Consider the following 22,277-nt stretch of genomic DNA (forward strand, 5'->3'; position numbering starts at 1 on the left):
TTCGTTACCAAGTCAAATTTCACTTATTATCATGGGTAAATATCTTACGTTAATCTCACTGTTGTTTTGAATGAATTCTATTTTTCTCGTTGAAGCCTGTCATTTTTATCAAACATGTTTTGAACCGGAATTTCTAGCAAGATTTTCAAAGTGATGATCGTATTGTTTAGTTTTCTGTACTCAGGATTTACATCTTGTAGTTATGGGAAAACCAGGCTCATTTATTGACTCTTGGATATTGTAAAGAACTGATGCATTATGTTTTATAAGGCTATTTGTTCAGATCATACCTTAAACCGCATTCTTCTTCAATTTGCAGCTAACTACGTCACAATGCTGCTGTTGGTTGTTGTTTCTTTGGTGGCTGGAGAGGCCGTGGGTGGACCGATGGGATCGTCTTCATCCGGGTACTACACCACTCCGGCGTCCTACTACACCACTAAGGCTCCCGCGTACTACACAACGAAGAAGGCCGAGTATTACACGACAACATATGCTGCCCCGAGCTACTACACCGAGCCTCCCAAGTAGGGGAGAACGGGGTCAACTTGGACACGGGTCATATTGGACAAAGACCCTAAGTGCTACATGTTATGGCAAAAATTTTTTTTTTTTTAATTTTTGTATAGACTGCAATGTTTAACGTTCTAGAAAAAATATTGATTAAAATCGAATCATTATTGTTCTTGTTATCGCAGAATTAAAAAAATGGCACTGTTTGATGTAATATTCTTCCCTATTACTGTAAGCATTTTTAAAGTGAAAAACACTACAAATGAATAAAATAATGATATGTGAAATAGCCAATTCATTTCTTTAATTATTGATAAAAAACTGAAATTTTAATGCCTTTCCAGTGTTGAGTTATTAACGAAATACTAAATAGCACCGGGTTGGGTCATTTTGGACACACAGTTTTGGGGTCATATCGGACAACTTCGATATTGGAGTGGGAGGTGCTTGTGGAGAAGCCATATACGCCCGTTTGACAAATCGATACTCGATACTCTGTTAAGCCCTCCCATTTTACTCTACCCGCCTACAAATTGTCCATTTCAGCCCCCTATTTCGGAAAAATGACATAACTCTCTATTTTTCATTTCTATTGCAAATATTTCAATATGAATGAATAAAATATTGAATAAGCAGTCTACCCATATTTTTTTTTAATTTATTTTATGTCTCCTTATGAGGAAAACTGGCAGTGTCCAATCTCACACCGTCCCTGTCCAGTTTCGCCCCGCCGTTTAAATACAAACTTTAAAAAACCGACTTCATTAAAATCCTTATAACTCGTTTATTTTAAGACTTAAAAATAACAAAAAAATTGTGGAGTTACCCAAGAAGGTGCTGCACCATTAACTAAAAATAAATATTAGAAAAAGAACATAGAAATCTAAATAAAGAGAAAAGAAATTTTTTGTCCAGTTTGACCCCGTTCTCCCCTACTACACGACCAATTGGTATTTATCAGTCTGGTATAATTTATATAGCTATTTAGTTGCGTTGAGGAAATTAGGTGTCCACATGAATTATAAACGGTGGATTAATAGGAATACCAAACCCACTCTTTTTTCATGTTCTCTGCAGTTAACCTTCACAAATATTTTGTTATTATGTTTTATATAAATCAGGCAGAAATGTAAACAAATTCTTGTCGTGACCCTCCGACTCCTCGAAGTTGTGGTGATGCAGCCTTAAGAAGTCGGAATGAGCTGCTGTGAGTTCTTCTTAGTTAATGTCCGTTAGGGTATTAAATTTTGCTATTGATTGATCCAAACGCATGGAGGGGAAAAAGGCAATAATTATCTAGCAGAGTTGTAGCTTCTCGGAATGGCCGAACCCAAAAATATAAAAAGAAACAAGCACCAGTGGCGATAGGGTGAAGGAAAAACAATCACTTGTGGCGATAAAGAAAAGTGGTGTCTAAAAATGGCATGCACTCTTTCGGGCGAGTTACCAAAAGGACTCCAGGGTAAACGACTTTTGGTTGCAGGTTTCCGACACTTGGACATCTGGCACACGACGCCAGGACATCTGCCCATCGACTTTAGGACTAGTGGTTCCCGACATTTGGACACACAACAAAATGTTGCTGAACCCAATTAGCAGAATACTCGACCAGTACTCAGCGACGAAAAGACTTCCAGTTAAACGACGAGTGGACTCCCAGGCAATTGACGTTCGAACTCCCGGGTAATAGACGTTTGGAATCTTTTTGTTTTGGTTTTCTTTTTTTTTCGAGTGTTCTTTACGACATAGGAACTCCTCATCCAGCGACAAAAGGACTCCCAATCCAGTGACGCACGGATTTGCTTATTTGTTGCAGCTGAAGGATCGTTAAGAACATAGGAATTTTTAATTGACTATGATTATTGTATAGATATTTGTGCTTACATTTATCGGCTGGATAACTTATTTATTTGATTATAGAAGAAAAGTTTAATTACAATTATGTAAATATTGTACTCTGAAATGGAACGAACATAGGTACCCAGGTAGCACACAGAGCTGTTACAGACTCCTGTAACCGATCTGTTTCACATACTTGTGAAACAGATACGTATCAGGCTTGTTACATCTCTGTTTTACAGGAAATTTGTCTGGAATTGCTCTGTTTTACAGGATTTGGTAAAAGTTTGTTTCACTGATCTGGAACAGATCTGTAATCTTTCTGTAATACATAATTCTGGTTTTTCACTGTACTACAGACCTGTTACAGATCTGTTTTTTACTTGAGAAAATTGTTTCTGATTTTGCTCTGTTTCCCATGTTTGTCACTTGTCTGTTTTTACTCTGTAAAAATACATTCTGTTTTTCTTCTGTCTAACACGTATGTTACATGCATGTTTTTACTCTGTATTACCGAGTGAAATATATTTCTGTTATGTGTCTGTACTACATGTCTGGTACGGGTCTGTATTTCCCTTGTAAAACATATGACAGAAATCATCTGTTCTCAGTAGGTACCCCCTGATATGGTACAGGTCTGTTTTTTCCTTGTAAAACATATGACATAAATCATCTGTTTTGTGTCTGTATCTCAGGTATGTTACAGGCCTGTGTTTTCTATGTAAAACATACTTCAGTGATTATCTGTTATGGGTTTGTGGCCCAGGTATGTTACGGGTTTGTATTTCCCTTGTAACACCTATGTCAGTAATAATCTGATCTGTATCTGTATCCCCGGTATGGTACATTTCTGGATTCCCAATAGCAAACAGACTTAAATGTTTTCTCATATATTACAGTGTAATACCATGCAGCCAGATGACATCTTATATAAGTCAGTGTTAGGCTAATGGTAAAGAGTTAAGCTCAGCACTCGAAAGGTTGAAGGTTCAAATCTTGGTCAAGGCAAAATGGAAACATTGTTAAAGGTCGAAAGAATATATATAATTTGTTGAAAAGCTTCCGGTTTCCGGATATGGAAGTAGAAGATCGGTGGTAACTGTTAAAGATCGTGATAAGACCGTGATGACTGTTGAGAGGACAAGGGAAGAAAATAGAGATGACCCAGAGCTTCAAAATGAGTATATGCACACATTTTTAAAATGTTCCTCAACTTCTTTGTTGATGACTAACTGTTAAAAAATGACAACGTGATCAAAGTTAAATAAATGTATTCAAGTTAAAGAGATCACACTTGAAAACATAGATTTTGTCAGACTATGTTATGCTATATTTCATAGCATAACTACATTAATCATTAAATTTTTTTGTTTATTTCTTGTTGCTCAAGCTGTTTTATAAATGCTTTTCATGCCGTTTATAAAACGAAATAAAATTTTATACACACATAGAAATCGTGTTTATGTGGCAACGTCTTTGAAGATGAGTTTAGTCTATACCAGCGCCACCGCACCCACGCTGAGGCAGCTACGCTACCATTAGTCGCGTTTTGGCGAAGTTGCGAGAAGGAACTGCTGCCGGTCGTTTTTTTATTAGCTTTTGGTGACATTTTGTGTGAGTCGAAAAAGAAATTTGTGTGTGTGTGTGTGTTTATGGAAGGCGTTCCAGCTGAAATATTTTGGGAATTATGGTGAATATTTTGCGTGTGTGTTGATGGAAAGCGATTCCGGCGGATTGGGTGGCGAAACTGTGTGTGTGTTTGTTTATGGAAAGGGAAAAATCTATTAGCCCCCGCTAGGGGGACTCTCTCTTGCGCCTACCAGCAGCCGCCAGCCGGTCAGTTGTTGACAAGTGATAGTTCGTCGTCATGTCTTTTCATTGGAATTTTCATGTCTTCTCAGCACACTTGTAAGTTTTGGCCTGTTAAAGTATTTTGTGTAATTGTTACATCATGATGAAAACATGTGCTACATGTGTGTTGATGGAAAGCGATCTGTAGGTTATATAATAGTTTTCATTATTCTTGGTTTATTTCTTATTTTGATTTTGCTTTAGATTTGCATTTAGACTGACTGAGAGCTATCAGTTTTTCCTTTCGAGACAAATAAAAGGCCAACACCATGGTTAAAAAAGGGTTTTTGTTAACCATGCTCAAAGTTGCCACTACTCGTGTATCATCCAAGCTATTATGTGTGTTGATGGAAAGCGATCTGTAGGTTATTGCAATAGTTTTCATTATTCTTGGTTTATTTCTAATTTTGATTTTGCTTTAGATTTGCAATTAGACTGACTGAAAGCTATCAGATTGTCCTTTCGAGAAAAATAAAAGGCCAACACCATGGTCAAAAAAGGGTTTTTGTTGACCCCTTGGTTGCTACACATTCAATCCTCATATCCTTGGAATGGACCCACTCTTATTTAGAGGTATTGCTTTCTGTCGTTACACTTCCATGATATTTAAAAAATCTAAAGTCACTTCCATTCTCGTTTCAGGTTAATCCCTCGCCCCTGCTCAATAGACGGAATCCGTTGGTGGAAACTGACGAGAGATTAGTTTGCTGATATTCAGCAATCCAACCAAAGGCCTTTCAACTTCATCCTCGATCCACTGACCTGCCAAATGCCGAACAGCCCGTCATGTCGCTTTCGTTGATTTTGGTTCTTCGGCTTTGCAGGTTGCTATTTCAGCATTCCACAAAGGCAAAGTGAAGGTATACATTTTTATTGTTATTACTTCATCCTAACTTCATCCATTGTGCAATAACATTTATTCTATTATCTCTAGATGTTGGCCTGCACCTTCGATCCTGCCTTGGGAGGACGCTCTATCGATATTGCCATCGCTCATCAATTGGCACAAGGATTTAACAAGCCAGGAAGCGATGTGACCAAAAACAAGCGTTCCTGGATTCGTCTCTTAGCTGAGGTTTGAAAATACATAACAATCATTCGCGCTTGTCAGATAAGTAATATAACGTTCAATATTTTTAGGTTGATAAATTGAAACGTCAAATGTCTGCGAACGTCTCTGCCCTTCCTATTAACGTCGAATGCCTGATCGATGAAAGAGATTTCTCTGCAAAGATGAAAAGGTAAATATAAGCTAAAATACTTCTTTGATGTGTCATCAAGTCGTTTCATGTGAATATTTTTAGATCCGACATGGAAGAGCTTTGCGCCCCTCTCTTCGAACGAGTTGAAAAAACATTGCGACGATGTCTTGCCGAATCGGGACTGAAACAGGAAGATATTTCTGAGATTGAACTTATTGGTGGCTCGACTCGTATCCCAGCTGTCAAATCACTAATCGAGCAGGTCTTTGGCAAACCACCCTCCACAACTCTGAATCAGGACGAATGCGTTGCCCGTGGCGCTGCTATTATGGCTGCCATGCTGTCTCCCAGTTTCAAGGTCCGTGAATTCTCTCTTACCGATCTTCAGCCCTATGCAATCAACTTGAATTGGAGCGGCGAAGACGTTGAGCACGGGTAAGTTTATCTTTTAATTTGTCGCATGGATGGGCGCTCCGTATTGAAAACTATTGCTAAATTTCATAAAGCTTTACATAATTTTGCTTGGACAATCATGTGTAAGTGGTGTATAAAATGAAATGCGTGTTGAATACAAATTTTAAATCGCGTGAGTTGTATACTTGTATTATTGAAACGACGGATCTGTAAACAGTTGGTAGTACAAAGACTGTGGTACGCGTTATGTAACAAACCTGTTATACAGATTTTGTAAGTCAGGTCTGTAACAAACCTGTTATACAGATTTTGTAAGTCAGGTCTGTCACAGACCTGTGTGACAGTCTGTAAAAGTGGGACACTACAAACAATTTACAGACTCTCAAAAACAGATCTGTAACAGACCTGAAACAGAGTCTGTGTGCTACCTGGGTAACCATGTTTGTTCCAGTCAGACTTCTTTCCCTTTTTGCATTCTGAAATGGAACGAATATGGGTAACCATGTTTGTTCCAGTCAGACTTCTTTCCCTTCTTGCATTCTAAAATGGAACGAACATGGGTAACCATTGTAACGAGCCAACTGCATTATTTACGCTTTACAGAAGATGGCAAATCTGCACGGACATTGAGTGTACGCAAGGTGTACACAAAGGCAAAGCCCACATGACCAAGTTGCCACACGCCACCGCTATCTAAGCCACACCCAATGTGCCACTTGCAAATCTGTATAAAAGCAGTGTTATTCGCAACAATATTCAGAGTAGTGCCATGCTTCTTGGTTTGATTGTATTGCTATTGTAGAAGTCTAATAAATACACGCCTGGCAAATCTTACAATTGGAGGTCCCAACGAGACTTGAAATTGAAATAAAAGATTCTGTCACCGGTATAAGAGACTTCGACACAGTAGACAATATAATTGAATCAGGAGGATAAAGTACTAATAATTTTTTTTTTACTTCTTCTCTCTTCTACTTGCGTCGGTCAACAAAATCCATCACGGTAAGCGAATGCAGAAATCTTTTTTACCACACACTACTGTCAGGACCGACTCCATTTACCCAGACTTAACTAACGAAACTTCACCATCACTAAACCCAAATTTGAAAACCCATGATATAACAAATCCTGACTCTGAAATCAAAACCCCAAGAGCCGCATTTATTCTCAGCTGGAAAGAATTAGTTGAATTAGAATACAAGTATACTAAGGAAAAATCAAAAAGTTATCAAACAACTTCAACAACAACCACGATAAAAGAATTGGAAGCTAGAAAAAAAGAGGCAAATACAGCGGCGCATAACGCCTTATACCAATTTGCGTACTCAATATTAAAAGAAACTTTAAATACGCCAGACGAAATCACTCACGAGACAATAAGTAAAACAACAAAAACTATAAGAGATCAGATTCAGTCACTCGGAGGAGAATTTAGTAACGTAGACACTCTTTTACAACAGTTAAAAACTGTTAACGGTAAAGAGAAAGAATTCTTGATCAAAGTAAACACCGTTCTCCAAGAAGAAGCACTTGCGCAACAAGTCGCAGAGAAAAAACGAACAGAAGAAATCCGTTTAGAAAACTTTAACTTACAAAAACAAATTGCAAAAAAAGAAAGGAACCCAAATCAATCGACCGAAAAAATAATAGAAAGTAACGAATTTTTAAAGAATTCACTAGAAAAAACTTATCAGCGAATCAGTGAATTAGAACAAATAATTCGAAAAAACACAGAAAACGAAGAATATCTTAAAAAACTGTTGACAAAGAAGGAAGAAACCACAGCACACGTGGAAACCGAAGGTCAAGAAAATATAAACAAACTCCAAAACGAAAACAAGTTACTCCTAGAAAGTTATAATACCGTTAAGAAACAAGAAAAGGCCCAGAAAGAAAGAACGAATTAGAAAAGGAGGTAAGAGAATTGAAAAACTCTCTCGAAACAACAAAGGGAGAAAGAAGCTGTCTACACAAAGGGCAACTAGAATTAGCCGCAAGGAATAGAAACCTCGAAAGACAAATAAGAGATAAAGAAACACTCATTTCAACTCAGGAGAGCAAGATACAACGCCTTGAGGAACGTCTAGTGGAGTATAAGCAAAAAGAAGCTTTTTACATCGAAGCAGAAAGCGCAGACAATTCTAGAACAGAAGAACATACAGGAGAAGTTTCAAAACTAATAGAACAAATCAATGATCTAACATCACTAAGCGAAATAAACGACAAATCATTACATTTCGAATTAGATACCGAACACGTTTTAAAACAACAGCAAACTATTGAAACTCTAAAAAAACAACTAGAGTCCCAGAATAAAACAATAGAATTATTGCAGAAACAGAACGAACTTTTTAACAAAGAGAAACCAAATTTTAAAATCATGGGACTTGACCACGAAACTTCCGAGGAAGCTGAGACTTCGAGACACAACCCAATAAGAAAATCAACAGAAAAAACCCCTACCGCAGAAGAAATAGACATGATCAAAACCTTTACTCAGCCAATAGTAAAAGTATTGGGGGAACTATTCTCTCGAGAAGATAAAAAATCCATACCTCCATACAAAGGAAAAAGCACAGACAAAATGATAACGGAGTGGCTTAAAACAGCTGAGCACGTAGCAAGAAACAACAATTGGGACGACACCCAGAAATTACGTTTCTTTTCAGACAGACTTAAAGGTGAAGCTCTGGATTGGCACGAAGAATACGTATCAGAGCAAGGAGATGAACTTGAATACGATGACTGGCGATCGGCAACCATAGCAAGATTCCAAGACGCCTATGATCTAGCCGCCTTAAAGAAAAAATTGTTGCAGCTAAAACAGAAACCGGAAGAAAACTGCAGAGCATTCGTGTCAAGACTAAACAACCTATACGACGGAATCGAAGGAAAAGAAGGAAAACTTGACCACAACAAGACAGTTGTGGAAGATCAGCTCTTGAGTAAAGTAAAAAAGATGCGGGATACCACCAAAATTAAAATTTTAATCCAAGGGATCTTACCAAAAATAAAAACGGAACTTTACCTACGAATGCCAGAAGATGCCAACGACTTCGATGCACTATGCAAACAACTGTTTATTTCGGAACAGATCTTGCAAAACAAAGAAAACGATGACGACAAAGAACTAACAGCAGTCATTGCCGGCATTGCACACCATGGAAAACAACAGGATTTCGAAATAGAGAAATTAAGACAGAAAATTTTAGAGATGGAATGTGCTAATAAAAATGAAATATCACAGGAAAAAACTGCAGTCATTGCAGCCAATGACCAATACGAGCCCCGCAGATCACAATCACGGGAACACAATTCAAGACCACAGTATCCGAGAGTGCGATTTAACAATAATCAGCAAAACAGCCGCGAATCAAGCTACTCACGCAGCCGAGAACCAAGTTTTTCCAGAAGCAGAGAAGCCAGCCCATATAGAGAAAACTATAACGCCCAGAGGGGAAGGGAAAGTTTTCAAGACCCAACAACGCAACGCCAGACTCCTTATTCATACGGGCCACATCAAAATGGCCAACGGCAGCTAAACCAAAGACAATTTCAACGGCCACAGAATAGTTTGTATCCACCGCGAAGGAATATTTACCAATCCTCAAATTTTGGGAACCCTCAAAATCAATCATGGCGTGAATCGACTGGTGATCAGTATCAACCACGAGGTCAACCTTTTCACAACACACAACCAGCGAAAAACAGTGACATTACGTGCTACAAGTGCAATAAAAAAGGACACATTGCAAGAGAATGTTGGACAGATATGGCACGTATCAACCGTCAACCACGACGTCAAATGTAGGAAACCACTCACTCTATAATTCCAATAGCATTAATCACTATCATGTAAAACCTAACTTTACGGCGGAAATACCTAAACTTATACGTATCCCAATTAGAATTTGTGAAAAAGAAACAAAAGCTTTAGTAGACACTGGTGCAGCAGCAAGTTTAATTTCATCTAGCTTTTATTTTAACATAAGTAATAAAAATTTAAAACAAATAATAAATAGCGATGATCCGATATTTAGGACAGTATCAGGACAAGAGCTAAAATCATTAGGCCAATATGAATTTAAAATAACAATAAATAAGAATCATTTCATTAACCACAACTTTTATGTAATGGAAAATCTTAATGAAAATTGTATCTTAGGATTAGATTTCTTAGCTAGCAATAACGTAAAAATTAACACTAAAAATAAGCAGATCAGTTATGATCACTATGGAGTAGAACATAGTTTTTGCGAGAGTATATTGCCATTGTATAGCATAACTTTTTCCGAAGTGGGAATAAATATCCCACTAAGACCTTTATCCAATGTAGAAGAAGAGGAACTTCCATTAACTACAAAAGACTACATTAATTTAGAAGCTTTTAGTCAATTAGATGTATCAAATCAGGAAAATAGAAAATTAGAAAAGAAGGACTTTAAAATACCCAATTTTCCTGATGAAGTAAAAACAAAAATTGAATGGTTGCTTGTAAAAAACGAAAGATTGTTTGCAGATAAAGAATCAGACCTTGGGTTGGCTATTAATGTCAAACATTTCAATAATACGGGAGCTAGCGCACCAATTAATCAGCGTCTGCGTAGAACGCCTGAAACGCTAAAAAATACGGTAAAATCGAAGATTGATAATATGCTACAAAATAAAATAATAAGAGAAAGTCATAGTCCATTCTCAGCAGCAATCGTAATGGTTAACAAAAAAGATGGTGAAATGAGAATGTGCATTGACTATAGACAATTAAACAAAATTACAATAAAAGATAGATATCCCTTACCTAGAATAGATGATACCGTAGATGCATTGTGCGGTTCAAAGTATTTTTCAACACTGGATTTATTAAGCGGATACTGGCAAATAGAAATAGAAGAAAGCGATAAATATAAAACAGCCTTTATATGTGAATTTGGACAATATGAATTCAATCGTATGCCATTTGGATTAACAAATGCACCAAGCCCTTTTCAAAGAGCAATGAATAACATCCTGAAAGATGTACTTTTTAAGTTTGCATTGGTTTATCTAGATGACATTATTGTTTTCAGTTGTTCGATTGACGAACATATAAAACATTTAGAAGAAGTTTTTAAATTGTTGACAAAAGCGGGTTTAAAACTAAAACGAAAAAAATGCGAATTCTTTCAAGAGAAGTTGGACTATTTAGGTTACATAGTATCAGAACAAGGCATAACACCAAATTTTAAAAAATTGGAATCAATTATTAATTACCCTGCACCTAAAAACACAAAAGAATTGAGTTCATTTTTGGGACTAGCAAGTGTTACGGTTTAACAAGAAACTGAACTAAAGAATTGAGACGTACGCTACTTAAGGAACTATTCAACAATGTATTTACCGCGAGGGGCAGCCAGACAGACCACCGTCAGAGCTCCCTCTTGAATCAAAGCCAAAGAACAACTGCCACACACCCTCGCCGTTTGTCTTCGGCCGAGAGTGTGTGCAAAAAAGGGTGAGGGAAAAAAGGGGGGTCGCCCCATCTGGCGATACAATAATCAAGCATAAACGGCCTAGGCCTTCTAGCGGTTAGGCCGAGATGGCCTGCCCGCAACATTCGGCCCTTCCTGACCTGCGTTTCGCTTTCTGCCTGCGACTTTCCATACCAACACAAAACATAAATACAAGAAAGTAAACACTGAACACAGCTAATGAAAGGCGCATTTCTCTCTAATATTCTAGCGCCAAGCGAGACGCAAAAAAAAGGAGAAAAAAAAAAAAAAAAAAATATTTCAAACAACTGAAACAAAGGAACAGAAAGGAGACAAGAGAGGAAAACACTTCATGAGCAACGCCAACGTGTGAATGGAATTGGCGCGGCGACTGACAAGTAGGGGATTATAGACACAAGAAGGAAAGTACGAGGAAAGGGAAGAGTAACTAATGAACTGCTCTTAACTACCCCAGATAGAGCTACTACGACTTGGGCGGAAGCTCACCTTAACTTAAATTCCATCGATAGGATTTGATTCACGTGGAAATGAATTAAATAGCAACAGGACAATTATAATAACATTAAGCTACATGGTAATAATTGCAACGGATTGGAGAAAAAAGACACAAATTGGGAGGGAAAATACAAAAAAAAACAAAAAAAGAGACAAAAACAAAACAAAAAAAAAAAATAGGGAAGACAAGTAATTCGACAACACCGGCCAAGGCTTCTAAGGTTTTTCCATGACGTAATCAAGCTGCCATCTTGGCTTCTGTCGGATTCTTCCATGCCTAGTTGTACTGGGCTCCAGTTGTTGCGGCGGGAGTTATTGACGCTATCGGAGGAGGCAGGGTAAGCACAGGTGACGGGACCACCTGAGTTTTTCGCGCATGGCCGCTTATGATGGTGCTAGACCCAGTTTCGCTGTCATCAACGTCTTCGGCCTCATTCTCGCTAACTTCATCGTCAATTTCTTCCTCTACTCTAAGTCGAAATAACTTGAGTTGACATACGTGAGCGTTGAATCGCCTCCACCTCTTCCGTATCCTTTTGGCCGGTAAGTCTTCTACGAGGTAGGTTGTTGGGCACACTTGACGCACAATCTGGAATGGACCGACAAATTTAGGGAGAAATTTTTTTGATAAGCCAATCTTCTTTATGTTTCGGCGCACTAGCACTGTATCACCCGGTTTAAAGGGAGCTACCGATCGTCGACGTTTGTCAGTATAACACTTGTATTTTTTTGTTTGCAAGTTATCTTTAGGCGTACTGCCCGGCGCATTGCACTAACACGACGCAGAAACTCTTCACGCGTCTCTGGGCACTCATTAGGCCAATCAAATGCGTTGTCACCTGCGTGATTAGGTGTACGACCATATACGAGCTGGAATGGCGAATATTCTGTGGTCGACTGCTTTGCGGTGTTAATGGCTGCAATCGCGTCCGGAAGTAAGTTGTCCCAGTTGTTATGGGTTGGGTTTAGGTAAGCAGCAAGCGCGGACGTCAGTGACCTATTCATCCGTTCGATAAGTCCATTTGTTTGTGGGTGTTCCGCTGAAGCGAGGACATGCTTTACACCCCAAAGCCTTACCTCCTCGTCCATCTCGGCACTGGTGAACGCACTGCCTTGATCACTTATAATCCGAATCGGCACGCCGTGTCGGTTGATTACTTGGTTTTTAATGAACCGGGCTAGATGAATTGTTGCCGTAGTTGGTACAGCCTCTGCTTCGACCCACTTCGTTAAGTAGTCGATGGCGACGACTACGTGCACATTGCCTCCGTCAGTTTCCTTCAGCGGCCCCAAGTGGTCGACGCCGATTGTATGGAATGGGTGTGATGGTGGGGGGATAGGCTCCAGAAGGCCGGCGTGGGGACGAGATACGTGCTTAAAACACTGACAATGAACACAGGACAACACAAAATTACGAACATGTTTTGCCATTCGTGGCCACCAAAAACGATCAGACAATCGGGAAAGGGTCTTTTCAATACCAAAATGACCACTTGTCGGGTCGTCGTGGTTACGGCTCAAAATTTCTCTACGCATAGTGGAGGGAACTACTAACAAAAACTTCCGCCCTCTATCAATGGAATTTCTTTTAAATAAGACCCCCTTAAATAAAACAAATTCAGAGTCTGGGTTAGTAGATAGGTTAGTAAAGAGTGGTCGGATCTGACTATCAATTTGTTGCAGATACGCCACTTCAGCCATTGAGTAATTGTTTGATTTTAGAACGCAGCTAAGATGTTCTGTCATGGAGGTCCCAGTTACCGTTAGAGGTACGGCAGGGTTCCGTGAGAGAGCATCCGCTACGGGATTTTCGGCACCCTTTATGTGCCCAACGTGAAAATCGTATTCTTGCAATTCAAGAACCCACCTAGAAAATTTACCTACTAACTCTTTTTTTGAAAATAACCACTTCACAGCTGAATTATCAGTCTTTACTTGAAATGGACGTCCATAGACGTAACATCGAAATTTTTTAAAGCCCACACAAGGGCAAGACATTCTAACTCGTTAGAATGATACCTACCTTCCGCATCTGTCAGACGCCTGCTAATAAAAGCGACGGGTCTTGGCCCGTTCTCGGCGGGTTGCATCAAAACGGCTCCCAGGCCGAGATAACTCGCGTCCGTCTGGATTTCTACCTCCAGCTTGTCATCAAAGTGGGCTAAGACGGGCGTGTGGCATAGCCGCTTGACAAGGGTTCCTTTTGCCTTCTCCTGAGTTTCTCCCCAATCCCATCTCGCATTCTTTTTCAGCAGGGCGTGTAGTGGATGTGCAATGGCCGCAAAATCCGCTATAAACTTTCTGTAAAAAGAAGCTAGGCCTAAAAAGGCTCTCAAAGATTTTACATTATTGACTGGGAAATCAGTCAACGCCGAGACTTTTTCTGGATCGGGGCAAATTCCCCTCCCCACTGATAACATGCCCCAAATGTTTCACCCGAGACGTTCCAAACACACATTTTCTTAGATTGAGGGTTAAATTGGCTTTTTCTAGCGCCACGAGCACTTGCTGCAATCTCTCCTGGTGTTCCCCAAATGTCTTCCCGAACACCAAAATATCGTCCAAATAGACGAGGCACATTTTCCACTTTAGTCGCCCTAGTACACGATCCATAAGCCGCTGGAAAGTAGCTGGTGCATTTGCAAGACCGAACGGTAGTCTTTTAAATTCAAATAGGCCGTCGGGGGTCACAAACGCTGTCTTGTAGCGATCACTATCTGCAACCGAAACTTGCCAATAGCCGCTGGCTAAGTCGAGGGACGAAAAAATCTTGGCTCCAGCCAAACAATCGAAAACGTCATCCATCCTAGGTAAGGGGTACACGTCCCTTTTCGTGACGGCGTTCAATCGCCGATAGTCCACGCAAAACCGATGATCTCCTGATTTTTTTCTGACGAGAACCACGGGTGAAGACCAAGGACTTTGGGAAGGTTGAATAATGCCATCTCGAAGCATTTCGCCCACTTTTTCGTTGATGAGATCGCGTTCGAATTTAGATACCCTATAAGGCTGGCAGAAAACAGGGTTAGCTTCACCTGTCTGGATAGTGTGTTCAACGTTACCTGTACATCCAATTTTGTCTACTCCAGATGGGGAACATTGGCAATGTTTAGCGAGCAAATTAAGGATTTCCCTTTCCTCTGCCAAAGAAAGGCCGTCACCCATCTTGATCTCCGATCGGATCTTGGGTATTTCCTTCGCTTGTAACGCAACGCATGTTACGGCCGATGGCTCCGGTTCTGGCACGCCATTTTTCACTACGGACACCTGGAATTCAAAATCTAGACTGACTTGCGCGACCAGCTCACTCCGACGTAGTCTTAACGTCTTCTGACTGAGATTCACGACAGGAATTTTTAGTTTACCGTCTGTTACCGTGACCAAACAAGATGGGATTATCCACGATTTTTCGGGGTGCCTAGAACAAGTGTTTTTAACGATGACCGTCCCTGAATAGTTAATTGGAATTTTCCCATACACAAAAAGCATGGAATCTTGCGGGATACATACCAATTTCGACGGTTTGAACGAAACCGTACCGCTCTTCCATGAGCGGTTGGGCAAATTTCTTGAAATATGCTCGACGATGTCGTCGCCTATAATTGGTTCGTTTTCCCCTCCAGTTTTGTCTGTCAACTCTAATTCGTCCTCCCCCCGCATTTAAAGATTTTACGTCTAACTCTGTTTTTCTTTTAGTTGCTCCACTCTCGTCTTTAAATGCGATTGGTACGATTTTACCCTCCTGAACTATGCAACTCGTTCTACTCTGCACTATCCAATCAGCACCTAGAATGACAGCAAAAGGGGCTGATTCTACGACTGCTACTTTCTCAATTTCTACTTTTGTCCCGGACCAATGAATTTCTAACGGGATTTCATCAATAATATGGACGACCCGATTGTCTATTCCACGTAAAATGACCAAAGATTTACTATTATTTAGTTTGAAAGAATTAAGAATCGTTTTACTTTTTACTGTTGTTACGCTCGCCCCGGTGTCGACTAAGGCCAATACCTCCCCCACAGATTTTATCCAGATTTTAATAAGTGGTAATTGTATTTCTGAAAGGGGCGAAGAAAAATAACCTTTTTCTACGGCGGTGGAGGAAGTGCCCGCGGGCCTAATCCGTTTCCCTGAGCCTGTGGACAAAAGCCACACCCAATGTGCCACTTGCAAATCTGTATAAAAGCAGTGTTATTCGCAACAATATTCAGAGTAGTGCCATGCTTCTTGGTTTGATTGTATTGCTATTGTAGAAGTCTAATAAATACACGCCTGGCAAATCTTACAATTGGAGGTCCCAACGAGACTTGAAATTGAAATAAAAGATTCTGTCACCGGTATAAGAGACTTCGACACAGTAGACAATATAATTGAATCAGGAGGATAAAGTACTAATAATTTTTTTTTTACTTCTTCTCTCTTCTACTTGCGTCGGTCAACAAAATCCATCACGGTAAGCGAATGCAGAAATCTTTTTTACCACACACTACTGTCAGGACCGACTCCATTTACCCAGACTTAACTAACGAAACTTCACCATCACTAAACCCAAATTTGAAAACCCATGATATAACAAATCCTGACTCTGAAATCAAAACCCCAAGAGCCGCATTTATTCTCAGCTGGAAAGAATTAGTTGAATTAGAATACAAGTATACTAAGGAAAAATCAAAAAGTTATCAAACAACTTCAACAACAACCACGATAAAAGAATTGGAAGCTAGAAAAAAAGAGGCAAATACAGCGGCGCATAACGCCTTATACCAATTTGCGTACTCAATATTAAAAGAAACTTTAAATACGCCAGACGAAATCACTCACGAGACAATAAGTAAAACAACAAAAACTATAAGAGATCAGATTCAGTCACTCGGAGGAGAATTTAGTAACGTAGACACTCTTTTACAACAGTTAAAAACTGTTAACGGTAAAGAGAAAGAATTCTTGATCAAAGTAAACACCGTTCTCCAAGAAGAAGCACTTGCGCAGCAAGTCGCAGAGAAAAAACGAACAGAAGAAATCCGTTTAGAAAACTTTAACTTACAAAAACAAATTGCAAAAAAAGAAAGGAACCCAAATCAATCGACCGAAAAAATAATAGAAAGTAACGAATTTTTAAAGAATTCACTAGAAAAAACTTATCAGCGAATCAGTGAATTAGAACAAATAATTCGAAAAAACACAGAAAACGAAGAATATCTTAAAAAACTGTTGACAAAGAAGGAAGAAACCACAGCACACGTGGAAACCGAAGGTCAAGAAAATATAAACAAACTCCAAAACGAAAACAAGTTACTCCTAGAAAGTTATAATACCGTTAAGAAACAAGAAAAGGCCCAGAAAGAAAGAACGAATTAGAAAAGGAGGTAAGAGAATTGAAAAACTCTCTCGAAACAACAAAGGGAGAAAGAAGCTGTCTACACAAAGGGCAACTAGAATTAGCCGCAAGGAATAGAAACCTCGAAAGACAAATAAGAGATAAAGAAACACTCATTTCAACTCAGGAGAGCAAGATACAACGCCTTGAGGAACGTCTAGTGGAGTATAAGCAAAAAGAAGCTTTTTACATCGAAGCAGAAAGCGCAGACAATTCTAGAACAGAAGAACATACAGGAGAAGTTTCAAAACTAATAGAACAAATCAATGATCTAACATCACTAAGCGAAATAAACGACAAATCATTACATTTCGAATTAGATACCGAACACGTTTTAAAACAACAGCAAACTATTGAAACTCTAAAAAAACAACTAGAGTCCCAGAATAAAACAATAGAATTATTGCAGAAACAGAACGAACTTTTTAACAAAGAGAAACCAAATTTTAAAATCATGGGACTTGACCACGAAACTTCCGAGGAAGCTGAGACTTCGAGACACAACCCAATAAGAAAATCAACAGAAAAAACCCCTACCGCAGAAGAAATAGACATGATCAAAACCTTTACTCAGCCAATAGTAAAAGTATTGGGGGAACTATTCTCTCGAGAAGATAAAAAATCCATACCTCCATACAAAGGAAAAAGCACAGACAAAATGATAACGGAGTGGCTTAAAACAGCTGAGCACGTAGCAAGAAACAACAATTGGGACGACACCCAGAAATTACGTTTCTTTTCAGACAGACTTAAAGGTGAAGCTCTGGATTGGCACGAAGAATACGTATCAGAGCAAGGAGATGAACTTGAATACGATGACTGGCGATCGGCAACCATAGCAAGATTCCAAGACGCCTATGATCTAGCCGCCTTAAAGAAAAAATTGTTGCAGCTAAAACAGAAACCGGAAGAAAACTGCAGAGCATTCGTGTCAAGACTAAACAACCTATACGACGGAATCGAAGGAAAAGAAGAAAAACTTGACCACAACAAGACAGTTGTGGAAGATCAGCTCTTGAGTAAAGTAAAAAAGATGCGGGATACCACCAAAATTAAAATTTTAATCCAAGGGATCTTACCAAAAATAAAAACGGAACTTTACCTACGAATGCCAGAAGATGCCAACGACTTCGATGCACTATGCAAACAACTGTTTATTTCGGAACAGATCTTGCAAAACAAAGAAAACGATGACGACAAAGAACTAACAGCAGTCATTGCCGGCATTGCACACCATGGAAAACAACAGGATTTCGAAATAGAGAAATTAAGACAGAAAATTTTAGAGATGGAATGTGCTAATAAAAATGAAATATCACAGGAAAAAACTGCAGTCATTGCAGCCAATGACCAATACGAGCCCCGCAGATCACAATCACGGGAACACAATTCAAGACCACAGTATCCGAGAGTGCGATTTAACAATAATCAGCAAAACAGCCGCGAATCAAGCTACTCACGCAGCCGAGAACCAAGTTTTTCCAGAAGCAGAGAAGCCAGCCCATATAGAGAAAACTATAACGCCCAGAGGGGAAGGGAAAGTTTTCAAGACCCAACAACGCAACGCCAGACTCCTTATTCATACGGGCCACATCAAAATGGCCAACGGCAGCTAAACCAAAGACAATTTCAACGGCCACAGAATAGTTTGTATCCACCGCGAAGGAATATTTACCAATCCTCAAATTTTGGGAACCCTCAAAATCAATCATGGCGTGAATCGACTGGTGATCAGTATCAACCACGAGGTCAACCTTTTCACAACACACAACCAGCGAAAAACAGTGACATTACGTGCTACAAGTGCAATAAAAAAGGACACATTGCAAGAGAATGTTGGACAGATATGGCACGTATCAACCGTCAACCACGACGTCAAATGTAGGAAACCACTCACTCTATAATTCCAATAGCATTAATCACTATCATGTAAAACCTAACTTTACGGCGGAAATACCTAAACTTATACGTATCCCAATTAGAATTTGTGAAAAAGAAACAAAAGCTTTAGTAGACACTGGTGCAGCAGCAAGTTTAATTTCATCTAGCTTTTATTTTAACATAAGTAATAAAAATTTAAAACAAATAATAAATAGCGATGATCCGATATTTAGGACAGTATCAGGACAAGAGCTAAAATCATTAGGCCAATATGAATTTAAAATAACAATAAATAAGAATCATTTCATTAACCACAACTTTTATGTAATGGAAAATCTTAATGAAAATTGTATCTTAGGATTAGATTTCTTAGCTAGCAATAACGTAAAAATTAACACTAAAAATAAGCAGATCAGTTATGATCACTATGGAGTAGAACATAGTTTTTGCGAGAGTATATTGCCATTGTATAGCATAACTTTTTCCGAAGTGGGAATAAATATCCCACTAAGACCTTTATCCAATGTAGAAGAAGAGGAACTTCCATTAACTACAAAAGACTACATTAATTTAGAAGCTTTTAGTCAATTAGATGTATCAAATCAGGAAAATAGAAAATTAGAAAAGAAGGACTTTAAAATACCCAATTTTCCTGATGAAGTAAAAACAAAAATTGAATGGTTGCTTGTAAAAAACGAAAGATTGTTTGCAGATAAAGAATCAGACCTTGGGTTGGCTATTAATGTCAAACATTTCAATAATACGGGAGCTAGCGCACCAATTAATCAGCGTCTGCGTAGAACGCCTGAAACGCTAAAAATACGGTAAAATCGAAGATTGATAATATGCTACAAAATAAAATAATAAGAGAAAGTCATAGTCCATTCTCAGCAGCAATCGTAATGGTTAACAAAAAAGATGGTGAAATGAGAATGTGCATTGACTATAGACAATTAAACAAAATTACAATAAAAGATAGATATCCCTTACCTAGAATAGATGATACCGTAGATGCATTGTGCGGTTCAAAGTATTTTTCAACACTGGATTTATTAAGCGGATACTGGCAAATAGAAATAGAAGAAAGCGATAAATATAAAACAGCCTTTATATGTGAATTTGGACAATATGAATTCAATCGTATGCCATTTGGATTAACAAATGCACCAAGCCCTTTTCAAAGAGCAATGAATAACATCCTGAAAGATGTACTTTTTAAGTTTGCATTGGTTTATCTAGATGACATTATTGTTTTCAGTTGTTCGATTGACGAACATATAAAACATTTAGAAGAAGTTTTTAAATTGTTGACAAAAGCGGGTTTAAAACTAAAACGAAAAAAATGCGAATTCTTTCAAGAGAAGTTGGACTATTTAGGTTACATAGTATCAGAACAAGGCATAACACCAAATTTTAAAAAATTGGAATCAATTATTAATTACCCTGCACCTAAAAACACAAAAGAATTGAGTTCATTTTTGGGACTAGCAAGTGTTACGGTTTAACAAGAAACTGAACTAAAGAATTGAGACGTACGCTACTTAAGGAACTATTCAACAATGTATTTACCGCGAGGGGCAGCCAGACAGACCACCGTCAGAGCTCCCTCTTGAATCAAAGCCAAAGAACAACTGCCACACACCCTCGCCGTTTGTCTTCGGCCGAGAGTGTGTGCAAAAAAAGGGTGAGGGAAAAAAGGGGGGTCGCCCCATCTGGCGATACAATAATCAAGCATAAACGGCCTAGGCCTTCTAGCGGTTAGGCCGAGATGGCCTGCCCGCAACACAAGCTACTATCGAAAATTTATCAGAGCTTTCGCTGATAAAGCTCATCCATTGACAGCACTGACAAGGAAGTCAGTCGAATGGAAATGGGGGGAGGAACAAAGGGACGCCTTTAATTGTATAAAGAACTGCCTCATATCTAGACCTATTCTGAGCTATCCCAATTTCACGCGCGAATTTATCATCTATACGGATGCATCAGGATACGGAATAGGAGCAGTCTTGGCACAAATACAATCTCCACCTCAATCAGCGGATTCAGCTGCGACCGACGAACAGGATCACAGTGAATCAGACGACCTAGAAGTCGTCATCGCGTATACTTCTAAACATCTGAACGACCGTGAAGCCAAATGGTCAACAACAGAGAAAGAAGCATATGCAATCATTCATGCTGTAGATGTATTCAGAACGTACTTATACGGCCGGAAGTTTACGGTATTCACTGATCATCGACCTTTAGAATGGTTGATGAGCAAATCCGAACCGGCAGGACGACTAGCAAGATGGGCATTGAAATTACAAGAATTTGACATCGTAATCGGATATCGACCTGGTAAGTCACACCAAAACGCTGACACTCTTAGTCGTATTCCAATATTACCCATTGCTAAAGTAGAATCGAAAACAGAATCCCAGGTTAATAATTTGGAGAAAGAATGGACTGAATTACAGCATGGAGATAACTATTGCCGAAGAATAATAGAGAATCTTAAAAAGATACAGAACGGCAATAAAAATGGAAATATAAATGGATATAAGTTAAATGAGAAACAAGAACTAATTGATAAATATGGAAGGATAGTAGTTCCCATCATAAAAATAAGAGAAATCATGGAGGAAAATCATGATCACATATTAGCAGGACATTTAGGAATAACAAAAACTCTAGCAAGACTACAAAGGCAATACTCTTGGCCTAATATGCGATCTGATGTCACAGCATACGTTAACAGTTGTTTAAAGTGTGCAAGACGAAAAGCATTTGGCACGAGTAAAGCACCATTGCAACCTTTGCCACCAGTAGATAGGGTATGGGAAAGAATTGCAATGGATGTAGTTGGACCAATTCAAGAAAGTGTTAAGGGATATAAATATATTTTAGTATTGTCAGACTATGCCAGTAGATTTGTCTTTACATTTCCAATGAAAAATCAAACCGCACAAACAATAGCCAATATCCTAGTAAATAAGTTAATAACAAAATATGGAGCCCCAGAAATCGTGTTGACAGATCAAGGAACAAATTTTTTATCAAATATTGTTCAAGAAATATGTAAATTATTTAAGATAAAACAAATGCGTACCACTGCATATCATCCACAAACCGATGGATTGGTAGAAAGGTTTAATAGAACGCTATGTGATATGCTTGCTTGTTATGTGGTAGACGAACCCGAGGAGTGGGACAGGTATCTGCCATTCGTC

The 22,277-nt window shown here is 38.9% G+C and overlaps 1 protein-coding gene and 1 long non-coding RNA gene across 2 annotated transcripts; both read left to right on the plus strand.

Moving 5' to 3' along the window:
• Positions 1-4,309: 4,309 nt before the first annotated feature.
• On the plus strand, positions 4,310-4,709 carry LOC123475303. Its single transcript, XR_006650332.1, has 2 exons — positions 4,310-4,347; positions 4,626-4,709. It is a non-coding gene; the product is annotated as an uncharacterized LOC123475303 (long non-coding RNA).
• Positions 4,710-4,921: 212 nt separating this feature from the next.
• LOC123475302 (heat shock 70 kDa protein 4L-like) lies at positions 4,922-5,992 on the plus strand. Its single transcript, XM_045177867.1, has 4 exons — positions 4,922-5,063; positions 5,138-5,278; positions 5,344-5,444; positions 5,508-5,992. The coding sequence occupies exons 2-4, from the start codon at positions 5,138-5,140 to the stop codon at positions 5,842-5,844; spliced, it is 579 nt and encodes a 192-aa protein (XP_045033802.1). The 5' UTR covers positions 4,922-5,063; the 3' UTR covers positions 5,845-5,992.
• The last annotated feature ends 16,285 nt before the right edge of the window (positions 5,993-22,277 follow it).

Source organism: Daphnia magna, linkage group LG8 (genome assembly GCF_020631705.1).
Source record: "Daphnia magna isolate NIES linkage group LG8, ASM2063170v1.1, whole genome shotgun sequence".
Classification (NCBI taxonomy): Eukaryota; Metazoa; Arthropoda; class Branchiopoda; order Diplostraca; family Daphniidae; genus Daphnia; species Daphnia magna.